The following is a 20161-nucleotide window of genomic DNA, read 5'->3' as shown; positions in this document are numbered from 1 at the left end:
TCCAATCTATATGTAAACAAACTGACAGTGAAGTCCAAGGAAATAAAATGACACTGATCAGCATGGCAGGCAGTGAAATCAACAAACCACCCATTTGTGCACTGTAAGGTATTTTTTACAGAGTTCTCTGCAGAATAGTGGGGCTGCTGTGCAGACTTTTATGATGATCTTGACTCAGTCTTAGGGAGAGGCAAGGAAAGAATTAATACACTCAGCTGAAAAGTGATGTGAATACTGTAATTATGTTGGAGCTGGCATCTTGCCAAGGAAATTATGGACTGAAAGCAGTTACAGGTACCAGAGGGCCCTCAAACAAAACCAAGTAACTTCAGCTTCACCCAGCAGAAAAGGGGGAGACAGAGAAGGGATGCAGAGTTTTAACTATTTTTAATCAATATAAAATAATCTGTGTAAAAACAGTCAAAGCCGTGCTGCAAAAAAATTCTTTCAGAAAGCAAAAGATAGCTACAGAGCCATCTTGACAGTTCTTGGATGAAGGCCTGTGGAACTAACAACAGCATTAGATTCTCAACACCACAAAGGGGATACAATTAAGCCAGTACATACCTCCAACCCCTCCATTCAAGATCCAAGGTCAACTCGAACTGGGGTAAAAGAGCACGCGCACACACATACACACACACACACACAGAGTCTTTTCCACTTGAAGAGTAATATAAGCCCACAGCATGCTGTATTACTCTAGCACAGATGGAAGCCACAGGTACAGCTCTCATCAGCTGTCTCAGTAACAGCCACTTAACTTACATGCTTACTATCATGTTTCTACGTCAGAGGACTACTCAGGGCACAATAAGGCAAACCATTGAAATTTAAAACAATAAAAAAGTACTGTTATTTAATTCTTGTTCTATACAACCTCCATATTCTTTCCCAAAACGTGTAAAAATAAGGAGGTAAGGAGACGAGATTTTTCTAAAGTCCACAATGGACAGTTTTGGAAACAAACTTCATGCCTGCATAACAGTTGCATTTGAAACCAGTTCTCTGTAACAAAGAGAGAATACAAATAATGTAAGCTACATCAAAATAGCTACAGATCACATTGCATGACTGGCCCAATTCTCTTTTTTCTTTAATGACTTGTAAAATAACAGTGATAAGAAACAGCACAAAGGCTTTTTCTTAATAAATTTTAATATTAAGACCAATTTGTCTGGATAAAAACACAAAGTTACAAGTACCACACTACTGTAAATTCTCCATGATGCACAGTAGTGCTCACAATATTTGAGTGACAAGCCCATTTTGGAACTGTTTGTGAAAGGTATGTCATAGACAGAATCTTGGCATAAGTAAGAATGTATGTTATCAGTGAATTTATTATTGTGAAAATATATTTGTCCCACAATGTACACCACTGTAAATAGTCAAATGCAATATTTATGCACATCAAAAATATATGGGGCGAATATATACTCAATTTAGCATTAAGTCAGCAACAGTGAATGAAAGAAAAATATTTCAGCTATTTTTCTGATTTCATTTCACTGGAAATTTCCTAATAAATCACTCCAAAAGGTAATATTTGTGGTTCAAAACCATCAGTACAACAGTAATTCTGTAAAATAGTATGAATCTGATAGTGACAGCCCAGTCCTCCTGCCACTAGATTCAGATGCATTTGGCTTGTTCTCGCTGCCTTAGAACACGAGTCCAGACACCAAAAAAATGAACTTCCACCATCACAGCCTGGACCATATTAGCTCAAAACAGTGTCAGATCAGAGATGCAACATCAATAAAAGGAGATGACACTTTCAAAGCACTTGCCAGATTCTCAAGTATTAATTATATACACACATGGTTAAGTACAGAATACTGAAGGAGAGTGTACTGAGTAGCAATTAAAATGTTCCATTGATGTTCTTCTTACTGCAATGGATATTCACATTTCCCACATTGGTCTAGGAAAGATACTGCAATCCAAGCATGTGATTTGATGCTACTTAAAGCTTTGTGATACTGTTACGTATTTTCTTTATCTACAGAAGCTCCCCTAAACATTACTGTAAAAGAACTCTATCTACATATAGAAATAACACAGACTTGATTTGGTGGCTCTTGTTTGACTGTGCTCTTGCAAAGACATCTGCTAACTTTTCCTTGCCTGCTTAATAGCATATGTATTTCCCTGCCCCTCAGGAAATAAATGGTACGTGATAAATCACTTCCTTCAAAATCATTCCCATAAAAATTCACAGTGACCAATTCTGAGAGAATTTTTTTTTTGGTTGGGTTTGTTTTTTTTTAAAGTAATTGTGCAATATAAAATTCATACTACAATTTTCAACTTTGGTAACTTACAGAAAAGATTTCAAGCTCTTTAACTAAGGACCAGGTCAGGATGTTGCTTACACTATGCTCCTTGTGCTGTGCAAGCACATCAGTTAATGTTCATCCCTTTTCTTGAGGTCCTGAAAAATTCTATTGTTGATAAGAAATTGGCTACAATTTAAGTTGTGAACCTATCTAATTTTCCTTGATACCTTTAAATGCTTCCATCACCTAGACTTAGTAAATTTTTACTTACTGTTTCAATTCACAAAATCCTGATCCCAAAGCCAATACCCACCCACCCCCTTCAACCAAACAGAAAAATCCAGCTGAGCCTCAACAAGTACATCTGAATTCTCAGAAGAGGAAATATTTTCTTGATTTAACAGCAACTGTACAATATTACAAACTCTGACACATGAAAAACAATCAGGCAATAGAAAAATGTACAACAGCTTTGGTGTTATACAAAATAATAAAAAAGACTGGACAGCAAGATACATAGTTCATTATGTTCTCACCACAGCCACTTCATTGCTGACTGTAAGACAGTTATTTACTTTTGATATTCTCTGTGGCCTTTCCACTCATGAAAAATCATACTGTATTACTACAATAGGATCTGTTATGAACACCATAAAGTAAGCTCCAAATTTTATAAAAACATCTTGCCTCTTTGCACTATTGCTTTGTGGCACATTGTCAACAGAACAGCAGTCCAAAATAAAGTGACAACTAGATTTAATAAATTAATATACTTTTTAAAGATGTACAATGCACATTCTTTTTAATCCAAGGTTTTAGGGTGTCAGGATACTTCTATTTACACATATACAGATCTCAGACAGCATTTATAACATCAGAAAACGCAGATAAGGAACAAAGCCTTAACTGCTATCTGGATGCTGCTAACAGAAGCCAAAACACTGCTGAGAGTATTATTGGGAGAGATATCCAAAGATGAGAAGAGTCTATGAAAAAAGGACATGTAAAGGCAAAGGGAAGGTCAAGATGTTTAATATGACCATCTATTCTTGTGAAGATTGAGGTGGAGTTGTTGATGTGCCTGGTTTACCAGACTTCCGTTCATAATTCACAAGTCGTTGTCCAACAAGGTACCTGGGATTACAGGAAAAACAGTGAGAAATTAACACAAATTAATAGCATTTTGTAACACAATCCACTCTATCTCCTTTTCTGCAGAAGTAGCTTTCTCATTTCAGTAAACATTATTCTATAAGTGATCCCTCCCCCTCCTTAATGGACTTCAACCACCCTCATCTTTTTTCTCAACATTCAGGCACCTTGTAATGGAATACAGGCATTACAGGTTTGCATTTACAGCCCTGACTTTGGTAGTCATACAATTCAGACATATACAAACTGAATGAAGATATGAAATATAAGGAGTGTGTTTGCAGTATTTATATACCCAGGCCCTTTGCTGGATACTTTTGAGAGCATTTTTGCAGTGTCTGAGTTCTTTCACTTGAACATCTGGAAAAACAACTCTGATATAAAACGAAATGAAAGGGCCAATGAGGTTCTTCTAAGTTCAAAAAGGAACCTGTCACAATGCACTGAGTAAAGCTAAGCAAGGCTCAGCTCCTATATCCAATGAAAAATACCCTGGTAAAAAAGTAAATATTGCAAAGAAAGAATTTTTGCTGCAGCTTTATCTTTCTTAAAGGGAAAGAAAATATCCTAATGCTATTCCATGTCAAGCTTAAGGGGTGCGAGATTCCTTTATTTAAATTCTGTTTCAACATCACACCATCTCATCAGCTTAGCAGTTTTTGTACTTTTTACATTATTCCTTACTTCTGTAGGTCATTGATTCACACTCCTACTTTTTGCCACCTAAATTCCTTTCCATGCTTCATATTTACTTGCTGGTTCTACATGTAGAAGAGCCATACGCACCTATGAATTCTTCCCCTAAAACCCGTCATTTCCTTTAGAAACTTTTTCACCATCGCTCCTTTTGTCAAGGAACCATAAACAACAACCATCATATATTTTTTGTACATTCTAGAATTTCATAAAAACTTGTATATGCTTTTAAAATTTGTTATATGAAAGATTTAATTAAGTGTATTTCTAAACCACAAATCTCTACTGACTGGCATGACTATGTTTGCTTACTCCCTGTTGTACAAACTTGTAATCTACAAGGATGAGTATAATATTTATTAAGCTCACGTAATACCAAAGTAATTTTCACTCAGATATATATTTACAGCTTTGTATACCATTTACGTGTCTTATTTACACAAGAAAGTAATTTGTAACATTAATGCATGTTGCAATTCAATACTCTTTCTGCCTGAAAGACACTAACATTTAACTTTAAACCCATTTGTAAATACAAACACTGGCTATACATACTACAGGAGGCCAAATATTACAGAACATGCTACGAAGGCAGTTGGGGATTTAAATCAGCCGATGAAATAAGAGGTGCTAAAATATAAATTCATCTGCTGAGAGTTTAATTTTAGTTACAACTCTCCTGATATTTCTAGATGCTATTAATTTCACATTTATTCCAAACACCTGACATATCAGTCACTTAATATTTAAGACTCAAAGAAGTTTATTTTAGGTTTGACTCCTTTTATAGCCACTGAAAAGCAAAACTGTTACAGGATAACTCAGGACATGAACACAACAAACTTGTTTATTCCTTTTCAATACAAAAGAAGTCTAGGAAGACTAGTTGCTAATTTTCTAAATAACTAACACATAAAGTAATTAGGGTAACACAAAAAAATAAGATAATAAAGATAACACAAAAGAAAACCTTAAAAACTAAGCAAGACAACCAGAAAAAAATGAGAAAAATATAATTTTATCAGGCATCTGAGTAATACAGAGTAATAATTACTGAAAAAAAACCAAAAAAACAAAATTTGGTAAGGACAAACTCTATCAAATCAACTGAACATTCTTAAATAGGTTAATTTGACTAATGAGTACGAAAAACAGTTATGCAGAAAAGGTTGAAGAAATGGTTTTATAAGAAGCAGATTGTGACATGATTTTACTTCCAGGTGTATCATAATCATAACATTTACTAGTTCTTCAAGACTACAGAGGAGGAGACAAACAAGCAATCAGCTTCATTTGTGGTAAAACGCATTCATGTTAGACATGGGGGAGTGTCTTCCATTTATAAAGACAGTCTATTCCTGTGTTTGACTACCTGAACCGTAAATAAAACATTTGCCAAGAACAGTTTAGGTCTGTCTCAATGGGCCATTTGTCTAGAAAACTTCCTAAAATCCCTTTTAGTCACAAGTATCTACAATACCTGAATTCAATCTGAAGTTATCACAATTTAAAGTGGAAAAATTAAAAAACCCACACTATATACTCACTTGTCATTTTTAATATGTTCATAAAGGCGCTTGAACTGGCGGACTTGGAAGGATAGAATTCCCATCAAAACCACCACCATAAGCAGGAAAGGGTAAATCCGTCGCTGGACTAGGTTTTGCATTTCAGCGGTAACTCCTACAAAACAAGACAAAACCCCTACGTGATCTAACACTGCTGAAGTAAGTCACATATTTCTGCCTCTCTACCTGCTTCTAGACTTTTTGTTATACTGTAACTTCAGTAGAACGGCTGTGAAATAAATTACACGTCCATTTATCCCACAGATCCAACATGACAGCTGCTGTTCTTTTTAATCTGAAGCACTGAAGTGGAAAGTTTTCCATTAGCACAGTGAAAATCCACAGTAAAAAAAGAAAAGGGCTTATAAGTTCTTTTTGCTTATTGACTTCTGTATACCTCGTATCAGGAAAAAGTTGGTGCAATACAAGTTCAAGTGAGAGATCGGAGAATAAAATGGGACTTCTTTAACATATTGTTAACATCAAAACTAACTACCAAAAGACAACTGTTGGTGGAAAAGCTGAGACAGGAAAGTCTAAAAAAACAAAAACAAAACCTCTATGTTTAAAATTTACATTTTATTCTAATACTATCAAAATCTCAAAACAAACCCAGTATTTTCACCTGTTCTAAGCTTTGTTTAGAATCTGACAAGTCAGAAAAAGATGGCCTCAGCTCAGTATAGCTCCCAGAGAGACTAAAATTAAAGGTTGATTGTCCAAAGAAAAAATGAATTAATCATTCCTTTCTCAAGCTAGCTAGATACCTATATTTTTGCTGTTAGATATTATTATGTCTCATACTCCTGGTGTAGCTAATCAGAATAATGTCTTGCATTTCTCAAAAAAATGCCACACTTTTAAGAGGACACAGCAATCCTTTAGCATTTACATTTGTTGGCAGAATAGAGGGGTTTTTTTGGTAAGTATTTTTGTTTGCTTGTTTGCTTGCTTGTTTGGGTTTTTTTAAATAACATAGAGCTTGGAGTGTTATTTACACAAATACATTTACACTGCTATAAACCACCAGATGATAAACAGGTGTTCTGAATGTATACATACCTAGTAAAGGTACAACACCAGAAGCTATGATGTACGGCACACACAGCGAGAGTAACAGAACAGAGATTACGGGTGCTGCCAGTTTACGGATGATGAAGTGTAAGTCAATGTTACGAATCCCGTTTGCGTATACCTAAAAAGGAACAAGTCAGAAGTAGAAGGGATCAATCGTGAAAGCCTTGCTTTGCACTTACACTAAAAATCAAAAGGGTTTGCACAATTCTCCTTATGAAAGGACATGGGTGTTCCCAACTTGAAGAAAGCAGTGATGGCCACAGCTGAACAAGGAAAAGCTCTCTGCCAATCTGCATCATGAGTGTTTCAGGAAATCATTTAAACAGTGCCCAAGAGACCAACTTAATCAGGAGTAGTGTTGTGATTCAGTTGCAGGAATGCAAGAAACCAGTTGAAAGATCATTTAATAGAGCTATGGACAGTGTTTTTGTGGGTGACCTGGGATCACTTTGTGCTGTTAACTGTCTGCTGGAAGAGAATCTTGTGTACGCTAACAGAATTAATCTATTAAATTTGGTAACAGGCAGAAAATAGGATCTTATTTTGTATTTTGGTGGGGCAGAGTAGAGCCTCTGCATGTAGAGTCTGTGCCGGAAGAAAGGGCCTGCATAATTGTTAAGTTTCTCCAGTTACTACCAGAAACTAAAGGTCAAAATGTAACTAGATTAAGCACAGCAAAAGACTAGTTTTGAATGGCTACCACCTACAGCCAGACTATGGCCTCTGTCTCACAGCCTGGATGAAACCATTTGTAAGGATGGCTCAGAAGAGTGCCTGATGGCCCATGGAGAGCATTCAAAATGGAAGGAAGAGCCGTGGTATGCATCAAAAGGTACTCTCAGAACTAAGACTACGTTTTTGCAGTGTGACAGCTAAAGTAATTTAATAACTGGGACTATGTGCTAGACTTACTCAAGAGGCACCTTGTGTACAGAGGTTGGGACATGCACCATAGCCATCCCATACTGTGCAGGGATGAAAAGTTACCTTCTGGTAAACAACTGAGATACTTCACTGAGATGACAAGCACAGAACTTAAAGGTTATAACCAAGAAAAAAAATACTTCTGACACAGAAAAGAACAGGCCATGCAACTTGGAACTGCTAACAGGAACTGTTCCATCTTGCTTAATAACCAAAGGGGAATGGGAATAGTGTCTTTCACATGTACTAATCTGTGAATGGGGTAATATCTACAGCTCCAGAGAAAGCAAAATTCTCTGTTCTTGAGACGTGGATGTAAATAATGTTCAGTATTTGGACACATTGACTTCATCTAAAAATGTAATCACATTTCTTTCTCACTTTAATACAAATTTGATAAAAATGCATATATGTATATGCAGCTTTTCTTGATTTCAGCTTTCTGAGGTTTGCTTTTAAGTGCACCTTAATGGATTAGGCTATACAATTTAAAAGGTTTCTACAAGACTAATCGAATTTTACTCAATTACTCCATTACTACAAAAGTAATTCTGTTTTCTGATGCACACATTCAAAAAACATTGAAAATGTATTATACAGAAAAATTCACATGGACAGATTTTCCCTACCTGTTCAATAACAGTTTTCAGCCACCACTGAGGACCCATCAGCGTTATGGCAGCAATTATTTTGGCATGCAGAACTCCAAGAGCCCAGTCCTAATTTTGTAAAAATGGACTGTTAGCATTAACATATCTTTAAAAAGTTAGACAACCAAAAGCTTTTCAAGCATCTTGTTAATCTTACTTATAAATGACAATATAATTACTTTTCTATTTACATAGGACATTGCTTAATAGGGGTGACATCATCTGCAAACTCCTATGGAAAACAGGATGCTCTCAAGCTTAACTGACATCTGTCAAATTAGCTCCCTGGAACGAGGAAAATCAGTTCTACTATTAAACCAAAAGCAAATACAAAACAAAAGCATTACACTTACATAAAGCAACAGACTATCATTCTGGTACAGAATAGTTAAACTAACACTGGTAACATTTACCTAGAAGGATGTTATTTTGATTCCTCTAAAAAAAGAATAGAAACAAGACGCAAAGATGTTCACACACTTCAGGAAACAAGTTTTTTCCATTCTTTTAAATTTTAGTCATTCACAAAACCCTCCCTGATGTGAGAAAAGCTAAACAAAGCAAGGCAACACTCTTCATGAGAAAACATCATACTACTTAGAAGAAAATTTATATTTTAACATAAACTGCAATTATTATGGCATGGAATTAAAAGAACATAATATAACTACTGGCTTCTACTAAACTTTAAATCATGAGTCAATCCCTTCTGGATTACAGGTATGTGTAAGATTTTCAATAAGAGCCACCAAAAATAAAATGCAAAATATAGGCTGAAAAGGTATAATAAACAGCTACAGAACTGGTAAGACTTAAGATATCATAGACTAATCATCCTTTTCTTAAGCTGCTCAGAAAATACATTTTCTTTAACCAATTATTTAAAGAGTGCTTTTGTTCACATCTATTTTCAAAAATTTAAAAAATTGTTACAAAAAAAGTCAGTATTAAAGTTGATTCACGTTTACTTAAGGCTGTAACCTTTGTATAACTCTGTTCTCTTTTGTGAAAAATGGAAATTATTCTCAATTTCAATAGCTTCTTGTTAATTTAGAACAAGTCTCAAATCCCTCTAATCCAGTACTTTGAGGAGCTCTGCCACATGAAAATAAAATTTTTCAATATACTGTATTTAAAACTTTTAAAGAACTAACATGCAAAAGTCAAGAATTTTTAGAATATCTAGCATTGCAAATTCTTTCCAAAACTGTTTGGAAACCATGATCATCTATCACTGCAATTATATGATGTCCTGATTTATTAGTCATCTACTCAGATACCTCAAAAATATACCTGTATTTTAAAATAATGAAATAATTAAATTAGCAGTCAAATTCTTCTCTGTATTATGGCTTTCAAACATTTGGATACCGAAAGTAAACAAAAGCTTGTCTGTGGGCAGCTTACAAAGTCACTATCCCTGAACACTTCCTTGTTATTTAGTAAATGCATTCTAGACGTCTTGAGTTATGGTTCCCTCAGTTGGGTGTCTGAGTGATGAGTTCTTTCATAATTCAGCCTATGTGATGGAAGCATTCATCACTCAATCCTGTCTTCTGGATTGAAGAAAAAGAAATTTGCACTGCCTGTGAGACTTGACTGAAGAATATCAAAGCATGACTACCTCAAAATCTTGTATTAACGATTTGACATCTCAACCCAAAACCAGCATGACCCTAAAGCATATCAAAATTCCATTTATAGTGGGCATCATTACTGAATTAAAGCCTTGTAAGGAAAAAATGATCAGCTGGACCTCCTGCTGCATAACTGTATGCAGAAAGCTATCCAGAAAGATCAGACAGAGTATGTGCATACATACATACAGCTATACTAACTTCCTACATAACTTTACAATGATGCTACTGGCTAGCTGGCCACTGAAATGCAAAGATCCTCTGATGTCATCTCACAACAGTTTAGCTTTTCATACTTTAAATTCCTCAGCATATCCTTTTGGTTCAAATAATCCTCATATCCAGACTTGGCTGCCTTTTCTCTGCCACACAGAAACATATTTATAGAAAATGCTCTGAAGCACCGAATTAACATGAAACAAGAACACCCATAACTCCTTACATCAAGAGCAGCAAAAGAATGGGAGCAACTGACCTGACAAGGATAGAAGAGAGGTGTTTGATCCAAAGGAACTCTCAAAGGTGCAACAATGACCAGTTCAAACAGAAGTCCAAGCAAAAGTGGAACCACACCAGCTAGCAGTATAGCCACTATTAATGTCTTCATTATCTAAAAAGCCCCAAGACATTTAATTAATATATTACCAGAGGATTCTTTGTTTAAGATTAAAATGTAACATAAGCTACATAAACACATAGCTCTGGCAGAAAAACCCCAAACCTACACAGACCTAGAAATAATTTTTATTACATACGTAGTTTTGCAATGTAATTTTTCAAGATTGGGTCCTATTCCATACCCCCTCCAAAAAAACCCCCATGACTGTGCCTACTAGTGTCCATATAGTTCTAAAGCATAAAATAACCTTTGACTGTTATCAGTAGGGAACACCACCCAATGGCACTTCATCGTATCACATATTCTAGTATGTTGGAAAACCGGAGAACAATTTTTCCAAAACTGCCATTTTTTTTTCTCCAGAGAAAACCAAACATTAAAAATTCAGTCATTATGGAATATTTGACTTAAAAATGAAAAACGCAGAATACCATGCTTGAATCTTTTTTTATTCTAGAATTCTCTTACTTTATGTGCATCATATAAAACTAATCTGACTTAATTAGCATGATAAGAAGAAAGGACAAAGAACAAGTAAAGCACTGTATTTTGGCTCTGAATTTTCTTAAAGAAGCTTAGGATTTCCTAAATCAAAATGACGGATATCTGGGAGATGTGGTAGTACATGAAATACACACACACTGCTCTTCTGTCTGTAATAGTTCAATAAGCACATAAACATGTCCATAACAAGAAATCATTTATGCTATGAATGTTTAAACTAACTATACTTCGCTTAGGCGAGAAATGTACAATAGAAATCCTTAAAATCAAAACCAAGATAAAAATTTGGGGTATAAATTTCCTTTCATGGTGAGAATCAGAACTCCTCCTAATAATAGATATTTTCTTTAAAAAATATTAAGCTGAACAACATAAGATTCGAAAAATTATGAAGATCTTTCTGAAAATACGCATCAAGCAACTTTGTAGAGACGTTTATCATCATCTATCAGCTTTACTAGTTTTTTTTTTTCCATTTGATAATGTCATACTACTAAACAAAAAATAATTAAGCTTCAAGGTATATGTGAACATGTAAATGTCTCTGAGAACACATAACATTCGGAATAATATAATGCCACATACTTCCTTTTAAAGGAAAACAGAAAAATATACACATATATATAAACATATATATACACACACACTTATTTACACTGATTGCTTAACATTGAGCTAAATGGCTTTCAAAAATAGTTAGCCTGTGCAACAGGAAGGGAAGCTGCAAAAGCTTTGAAATCATCTGAAAAGAAAAATGCAGGGAACATTATAGAGCAAAATTTGTAAGCAAAAATGAAACAACAAGTTTCATTACCTACTTTTTCAATCACTCAGTAGAAATTTTTCTTGAGACTCACCATGAGAGACCATTCTCTGACCTTCTGAAAAATCACTCTCCGACCTTGTGGCATCCAGGCAACCAGTACTGTCACTGCTCGGATAGTTAGCCAACAGACATAAAGACCACAAGCAGCTGTGTACAGTTCATGGATTTTGGCAGTCCCCGTCCAAAATGACATTAACCATCGGCCAGCAAACACTGAAAACACAAGCACTGTTAAATAGAGTAATGCTTTCTGATGTATTAGGGAAGGATTATCAAATTTATTGTTAAATATGAATGCACAAATATTGTTAATCATAAAACAGTATTTTGGTACTATATCCATAATGCAGAAATGTGTGAAGCATTATGTAAATAGTTTCAGGAATTATGCCAAATACGTATGTAGAAATTTTTCCCCCCTAAAATTTCGTTATGACAGCAATGTGAGCCGAACTACAGCAAAACAAAGCACTGAATACAGCACTATTCAGAGCCTAAACACTAATCTTCAGAACTGCAAAGGCATTAGTGCATAAGCTTGAATTTAAATCGTATGAGCTATATTTGGATTATTTCACTGCCTCACATAATGTTTTAAGACTTATTGATGAGGCTTCTGAAGCTTTATGACAAAAATGGGAGACTCATTTGCTACTATTAATTTCTTAATAGTGTCTCCATTTACCAGTATTTCAGAGGAACTATTTTATGTACTACTATTAAAATAATCACAAAATTTGTAACTCTGATCTCAATACATTATTGACTTTAGCATCATTAATACAAGGAGGTATAAATCACATGGTATTACAGCAGCCAGGTTATAAAATTCAAATGAGTTTACATGTCTTGTCCTTTTGATTTGATTAAAGTACTTATTCATACATTTTTAAAGTGATATACATGCCACTTCCCAAAATCTCCTAGTGACCTGTCAAGGTCAGAATATCTGAAGTTGGAAGGGACCCATAACGATCATCAACTCTCTGCTCCTTGCAGGACTCAATAATGACACCTTCAGAATATTTAAGTAAAGAAACTAGAAGACCTGGTAACAAATGACATATTTTCCTTCTCTGAACAGTAAAGCAGGTGCAAGAGTTTAAATTCCTTTTTTCTCTCAATACTAATGAGATTGTCTTAGCACTTGGAGCTATGTCGTTAAAGGAAAATTATTCTACAAGAAAACAATGGGAATGGCAATTTCTGTCACTAAAATACAAGTACTATCACAATAATTTAGGTTTTTAGATTATTACAACTTGATGATGTAACATTAAAAATGAGACAATTTTCCACGTTTTCTCCTTTTAACTTTAAACAATGGTTTCAAAACATCTGCCATTGCTGAGCACAGCAACATGCAGAGTTGCTTTTAATCACAGTTTTACAGGAATAGACTCACCTGGTAAGGTAAGGCAGATAAGACTAGCAATCAGTAATGTTATGCACATGAAAACAATCAAAAGAAATATCTGAAAGAGGGAAAAAACAAAAAGGAGAAAAAGTTTATAAGAAAGTTACTTAACCAAAGCAAAAAAAATCCACATAAAAGATACATCATCCTAGAAAGGCAGCAGAACTAAAATATTCAAATATCAACTGATATTTACTGTATAAATAAATCAGCAGTGAGAAACCTACCCACAGTACATGCAGAGCACCTACAGTGTTGTGCATTTCTTTCTAAGAGTTTGCATCAGCTGTCCCAAGAGTAAAAATTAACATTTGAATCCAGAATGACTGAAGTTCTCCATTAGGTTACATTAAAAAATCATCTCTTCATTTCTGCACTGACCAGCACAACTCTCAATTAATCCTGAAAGGTTTCTAGCTCTGTATGCCAGATGAGCAAGACAGCGGTTTTCTATGAAAAACCTTCCTGTGAAAGTTCTTCCAGATGTCCTCAGGTTTATGTGACCAGAAGATGACAGTGAAGCTGGTCGCTCCTTAGTCAGGTTTACATCTTATCGGAGAATTATCATGTACTTGACTTCTTTAAATATGTCTCAAGCACCATGTGCTATGTGGCTCTGCTTCATTAATCATCAAAGACACACAACAAGCAAGTCTACTATGGGAAAGCTAACACCTTATCCTAACAGACAACTGTGAGAAAGTTAAATCTGCAACATATATTTTCCTTGATGAGACTTTTGGGTATAAAGGAAGGAAACTTCAGAAGCACTACCACAGTGTCATGATGTTGGCCATTGCTTCCATTCTCACAGTAAGTGAGCTGTGTTGGAAGTTTATATTTGATTAATTCGGAGTTCCAGTAACAACAAAATAATTATCTAGTTTGACCTGTATATTATTCTAAAAATTTAAGTATTTGCCAAAAACATTTCCTTTCTAATTTTAGGGATTTAGAACTTTTAAGTATTATAACACTTCTATGTTTAATATAGATGCAAATGAAACAGAAATTCTCCATTTAATTTCTTAGTAAAGCCAAATAGTTTAAAATACACTTCAGCTACAAGACCAAAGTATGCCCCCTCGAAAGCCATGCCTTGTTAGAGGCACTCCCGAACTACCTGTTTGATGGGGGTTTATTGTATTTCTCTCCATTACTAATCATGAAGAAAACAAGATGCAAACTAACAGATAATAGACAACATATATGGGATCTATAAGTAAAATCATAAAAATTGCAAGCTGAAAAAAGCTTTATGTGAGAATAACTGTAAGTCTACTTTTTAGAAAGATACAAACCATACAAAACACAACATGACCCACCATTGACTTCTGATAACATGGGCCAAGTCTTTCTTACAAAAAAAATACTCACCATATTCTTCCAATTTCATTTTCTATCCTCTTTATGTGTTTGATATACCTACCCTGAGTGGGAATTTTAAAGGCCTACGATAAGGCTGGAAACCCACAGGTCCTCCTTGTTGAAGTATGGCTTGATGGGCTGCATGAAGACCTTCTCCCACAACTGGAATGGCATTATTATTGCGAGCATGCTGGTTGTTAGGTTGCTGATTTGCATTGTTTTCATTCTCTTCCTGGTCACCAAGTAAGTAAGAATGAAGATCCCTGTAACAATCAAAATTTCAGTTTTGTCCTGTTTGATACGAATGAGGAACTTATAGAAACATAGGCCTACTCAGAATGTGTACAAGCTGTACAAAACTTATACAGGATTTTCATAAAGTAAAATAAGCCTTTTTCTGATAATGTACTCGATGTCATCATACAGAATTTAGAAGGAAAATGCCAGGGGATGCAGATTAGAACAGTTGGAATACAGTGACAAGAAAAGATCACTTATCTGTTTGATTGCTTTAAAAACATCACCTGGTATTGCAGTGGCTGTGTTTATGAAAGGAAAATTGCATTGCTATTTCAGTTCATGAAAGCACACAGCTCTACTGACAGCTTTTATTTTACTGTTACTAAGCTCTATTGGAAACAATTGCCTTCGAAACTAAACTGTACAAGAACAGCAGAGCATTGCTACAAAAGTAGCTTTCAAAAGTACAGAGGCAGGCAGAGTCTTTCAAAAAGATTCTAAATGGCTCAAAACCTGGTCACAACTTTCTAAGAACATCAATCCTAAAAGAGTCAATCTATTTAAAAAACTTTCTGTTGATGTTTCCCACATATATCATTAGCAAAATTTGAATCCGATTAAAAAAGACCCAAACCCAATATGAACATTTAGAAGTTAATTTTCCTCAGCTTTAGCAGAGTGAGATGTGCACAGATATGCTATTAGCAGTGAAAACATTTTCACAGCACATTGCTTTTTGAGAAAAACAGAGAAGAAGATTTTCATCTTTGCTCAGCTAAAATTGCTGAAGAGATAATTCACAACTGTTCTAATAAGCTGCAACAGTGGAGAAAGAAAAGCCATTTTTAATCATTGTCTCCAAAATTCTCTTGTTGCATCATACTTAAACACCATCAAAATCTGGAAAAATTAATAGAAAAAAACCAAACCCTGCAAAATGCAAAGAAAACAGGGGGTGAGGAGAGTTTCTTTATGAAAAGCTAAAATAAATATTTTGGATTGGAGTGAAGAAAAAAGTCTTTCATTCATTCACTCAGTTTCTCAGACATAATTTCGCAAAGAATAAACCTTGATCCTAGTAGTGCAACAATCAGCAAGACATAGTGGGAGAATGCCAATATACTTTGAAGTAAAACCAAAAGGTATACAGGAAAAAAGAAAATCAACTTTATTTTTTTCTTGACTAATTTGGCAAACAACAGATGAACTAAAAAATAATTTCAAGTGCTAGAACTCTGCCTGGCAGTATAATAGTCCACTTTATCTGATGAAGATACAGTTTTCTCCTTTCTCCTTTTTTAGAGACTGAGCTTTTAACTTTAAAATCCCCAATTTAAAGTTGTTCACTTTTTCAGCTTAATGTTCTAAATAATTTTTCTTTATTTTTTTCCTTCTTATAGTAAGAAGTGCAAGAAGTGCACGTGAATTTTACATGACTCATGGAAATGCCCTGCTGACACTTATCTCTTTATTCTTTTCATGTAATAGAAAGTTAACAAGATATTAGTCATACTTCTACAGACTTTTTTCACTAAGCAAATACTGTAATAGTGTACTAAAAGAATTACTTGTCAAAGACAAGTCCAGAAGTAGGTACAAATACTGATTAGAAGAAATCACTATAGAAGTTTTCCATCACATCGTTATCTGTAAAAGAGCTATTAAAGCTACCTGTTGGGATAACTTTCCTGAAAGCAGGGTGCTTTCATGTTTGAAGGCCAAACTGGCACATGGTTGTAGTTGATTCTGGATCTCTGTACTTACAGCAAGTATCCAGCAGTAACAGTCCATGCTCGTACAAGACCTTTCAACCACTGTCTTGTATGTCCTTGCTCTAGCAAAGCTGGAAGCACCACCTGAAGCAAAAGGAGCTCTAAGGAAAGTTCACTTACTGGAGCATCACTAGAAACAATGGGAAGAATAGAAAGTCAAACATAAGGAACATTCTGATAGCAATCTTTTACACTGAATCATATTAACAGCACCACAATACAAAAATATACTGGATGCCAACAGGAAGAATTCTTAGTTTTTTGCAGACATTTTTCCTTATATACTACCCTAGGCAGAGATTAGGTGTTCATGAGTATTTAGGCATTTAGGTGTATAAGAAATTTAAGAAAAAACATTGAGAAAGATTATATCTGAGAATACAATTTGCTCTTTTATTTGCTTCTATCATCACTGTTTCAATTATTATTTAGAAGCAGAAAAATCCTGCTATCATTAAAAACAAATCCAGTTACAGATATTCTTTCATTCCTGTAGTAATGATAATCAGGAATGAGCGTGTTAAAAAAAACAAACATGAAAGCAACTTCACTATCAAAAAGTTGAAACGGTAAGCGTTTTGAGGACATAAAACCCCAAAGAGTTATCATTATGGAAGTAATTCAAAATGCCTTTTATTTTTGTTAGTAGCTTTTCACTGTATGATGTAGCCATGTCCTTTACCTTTTAACTTCCCTAGAACAATGAAGATTAGATTATATGAAAACAAAATAACATAGCAAAAAAAAGTCCCATTAATGCTCAAAGAGCACAAATACACTACTTCTAGTTATAGGAAGACTGAAGAAACACAACTTTTAAAAAATAAATGCTTACCTGTAGAGCATAACGTTATATGGGAGAAAGTTAGGCAGGAGATATTTAATAATGCGTATAGGAAGCCAGAGCATTAACAGTACAATTGATCCAAAGACAATCTGCAACAAGAAAGTAAACAAGTTACTCCACATAGTAGAAACAACCAAATCTAGCTCCCCACCCATCTCTGTGACATGTTCCCTGTGTAGTGGGTTAGTCCTGGCTAACAGCCCAATACCTACTCAGTTGCTTGCTCATTGCCCTTTCCTGCTGAAAGGGAAGGCAAAACAGAAGGAAGGCAGGACTGAGATAATGACTGTTTAATAGAGAAAGCAAAAGCTGTGCCCACAAGCAAAACAATAAGAGGAATTCAGTCTCTATTTCTCACCAGTAGACAGGCAATTAGCAAGTTCCTGGGAACTCATGAAGATAAACACCATAACCATGAATCCCTCCCCTTCCTCCTTTCCCACAGCTTTTACTGCTGAGCACGATGTCATATGATATTCCTTTGGTCAGTTTGGGTCAACTATTCCAGGTATACCCTGGAACCACAGCTTATTCACTGGAGGGGTGAGGGAGTGGGGCAGAGCAGGAAAGAGAAAAGGCCTGCCTTGATGTCATGCAAGCACTGTCCAGCTGTAGCCAACAGGCCTGTATTGGCACCACTGTTTCAGCTGCTAATTCAAAGTGCAGAAGAACATTTGCCCATACGCTACAATGCTCTCGCCAAAGAGGACTGTGACTGAATAAGCACTGACTGGCCTGCTGACAGAGCAATGTCAGACAGTTCTTCTTTCTTCGCTGTTCCCCAACACAAGGATTACTAATTTTGTATTCCTCTCTTTTCTAAGCAGCTGACTTTTCAAGCAACTCGTTGAAGCATCAAAAGATGTTTCAGTTTCTATTTTCTCACATTTTAAGTTGACTGAAAGACCAAAACTTAAGTAGGTGAGATCAGGTGCATGAAGACCATGCACTTTTATAAATCACATTTCCTTAAGGAACCAGATGAAAAATTAGGTACATTTTAAACACATTCTTACATTTCATATAAATGCACCACTAGAGACTAAAAATGTAAAAAAAATTAAAAATACGTGTTTAACTATGTAGAACAGAAAAATCGAATCTCCTTCTTCTTGAAAATTAATATTTAATGTTCTACACAAGACATTTCTTAAAAATATTGAAAAATAAACAAAAGGTGAAAGGTGTGACTTATTCTTTGAAATGAAAAGTGTAAACAATTACCGTTCTGGGTCTCATATTCTAATATGAGGCTAGTAGAAGTTCTGAATTCATTAGCTAAGCAAATCAAAAGGTGAAGTTCAAGTAACTGTCTGTTCCAACACAGTGTGAGAACATATCTCAGATCATTAGTAACAAGCAGATCTTTGCTTGTATTTGGGCCACCTGCTGTGACATGAAGTTTTAGGCAGATGAAAAATTATGATTATCCAAGAAGAAAATGCTCTGAAAGGTGGACAGGTCAGCTCCTCTCACGTACTGAAGGGTTCTTAAACAGAAACTCTCTCTCTGAGCTTTCACTGCTCCAAGCACCTCCGGTGTACAGTACATCAAAGAATGTTTCTGGTGTGTCAGTTTTCACAGTTGATGTGATATATATGTCAAAGATGGCCTGAGACCCTTTCTTTACTGCATGCTTGGCAAACTTCAACCAAACAAGCAGAGGGGAAAAAATTTTCATTGCTTTCAATATCTTACAATGATAATCTGGAAACAGACACCATTGGCTAGATCAGCAGAATCCAATGTAAAATAAAACTTGAAAGTTACTTTCCCCTGCTGCACTATTTTAGCTGAGCTAGACACACAATAACTGAAGGCATCAGGAAAGCGTTACATGACTTACAATACCATGATAATAAACATTTGTTGTCTGAATATACAAACATTTTCTGTGATTTTGCATAAGGAGAAGATATCACAGACAGATTTGTTTTGTAAGGGACCTTTAGAGTTCAATCAACCCTCCCTAATCCCTCAGAACTCTGCTCGGAGCAGACCCAGTTACATCAGGTTGCTCAGAACTTTATCCAGTTCAGTTTTGAGTATCAAAAGATGTAGATTCTGTTGGCAACCTGTTCCAGTATCAATTCACCTTCATGGTGAAAGTCTTTTTTCCTTAAATACACAGTACCGTATATGGGAGCCAACATAGGAAATTTTCTTTCCAAATAAAGAAATCTTGACAAAAGTCCTTACCACTGATAAGATAAACCTCCTGAGATGTCTATAGATGGGCAAGTGAATCATTTCCTGCACGGGATTGAAGTCTGGATCATTCAAATTCCTGAGAAACCATAGGACACCAGGTCTCAATACCTAAAGTAGGAAAAAGAAAACAATATACAAAGAGAAATTCTTGAAAATCCTTTGTTTTTCATTTTGAATAACACTGCTGCAGCAAATAAGTTTTAACACAATAGGGATATTTGTTGAATAAGATTCAACCAAGTGGCACAGAAATAGAACAAAGGAAGTATCATCATAGAGAAGAAAAGAAATAACCAAATACAAGTTTAAATTTCAAGTACTGATCAATCTTAAACAATTACAACATATTTAGATTAATTTGAAGGCAACGC

General features: G+C 35.2%; 1 protein-coding gene across 2 annotated transcripts in view; it reads right to left on the bottom strand.

The window, feature by feature from the left end:
• Nucleotides 1-370: 370 nt before the first annotated feature.
• Nucleotides 371-20161, bottom strand: part of MARCH6 (membrane associated ring-CH-type finger 6) — a 47294-nt gene continuing 27503 nt past the window's right edge. For both annotated transcript variants that reach the window (XM_027681269.1, XM_027681259.1), the window contains exons 16-26: nucleotides 19779-19898; nucleotides 17568-17668; nucleotides 16725-16862; nucleotides 14782-14983; nucleotides 13341-13410; nucleotides 11967-12148; nucleotides 10462-10596; nucleotides 8329-8418; nucleotides 6761-6893; nucleotides 5678-5813; nucleotides 371-3416 (exon numbers count right to left, since the gene is read on the bottom strand). In XM_027681269.1, coding sequence (XP_027537070.1) covers nucleotides 3326-3416; nucleotides 5678-5813; nucleotides 6761-6893; nucleotides 8329-8418; nucleotides 10462-10596; nucleotides 11967-12148; nucleotides 13341-13410; nucleotides 14782-14983; nucleotides 16725-16862; nucleotides 17568-17668; nucleotides 19779-19898 — 1398 coding nt within the window. In that variant the 3' untranslated portion in view covers nucleotides 371-3325. The remainder of the gene's footprint in view (nucleotides 3417-5677; nucleotides 5814-6760; nucleotides 6894-8328; nucleotides 8419-10461; nucleotides 10597-11966; nucleotides 12149-13340; nucleotides 13411-14781; nucleotides 14984-16724; nucleotides 16863-17567; nucleotides 17669-19778; nucleotides 19899-20161) is intronic.

The sequence above is a fragment of the Neopelma chrysocephalum genome, unplaced genomic scaffold (genome assembly GCF_003984885.1).
Source record: "Neopelma chrysocephalum unplaced genomic scaffold, ASM398488v2 Primary Assembly neopelma1_22b, whole genome shotgun sequence".
Classification (NCBI taxonomy): Eukaryota; Metazoa; Chordata; class Aves; order Passeriformes; family Pipridae; genus Neopelma; species Neopelma chrysocephalum.
Note: the sequence above shows the minus strand (reverse complement) of the source record. Positions and strands in the feature narration are given on the sequence as shown.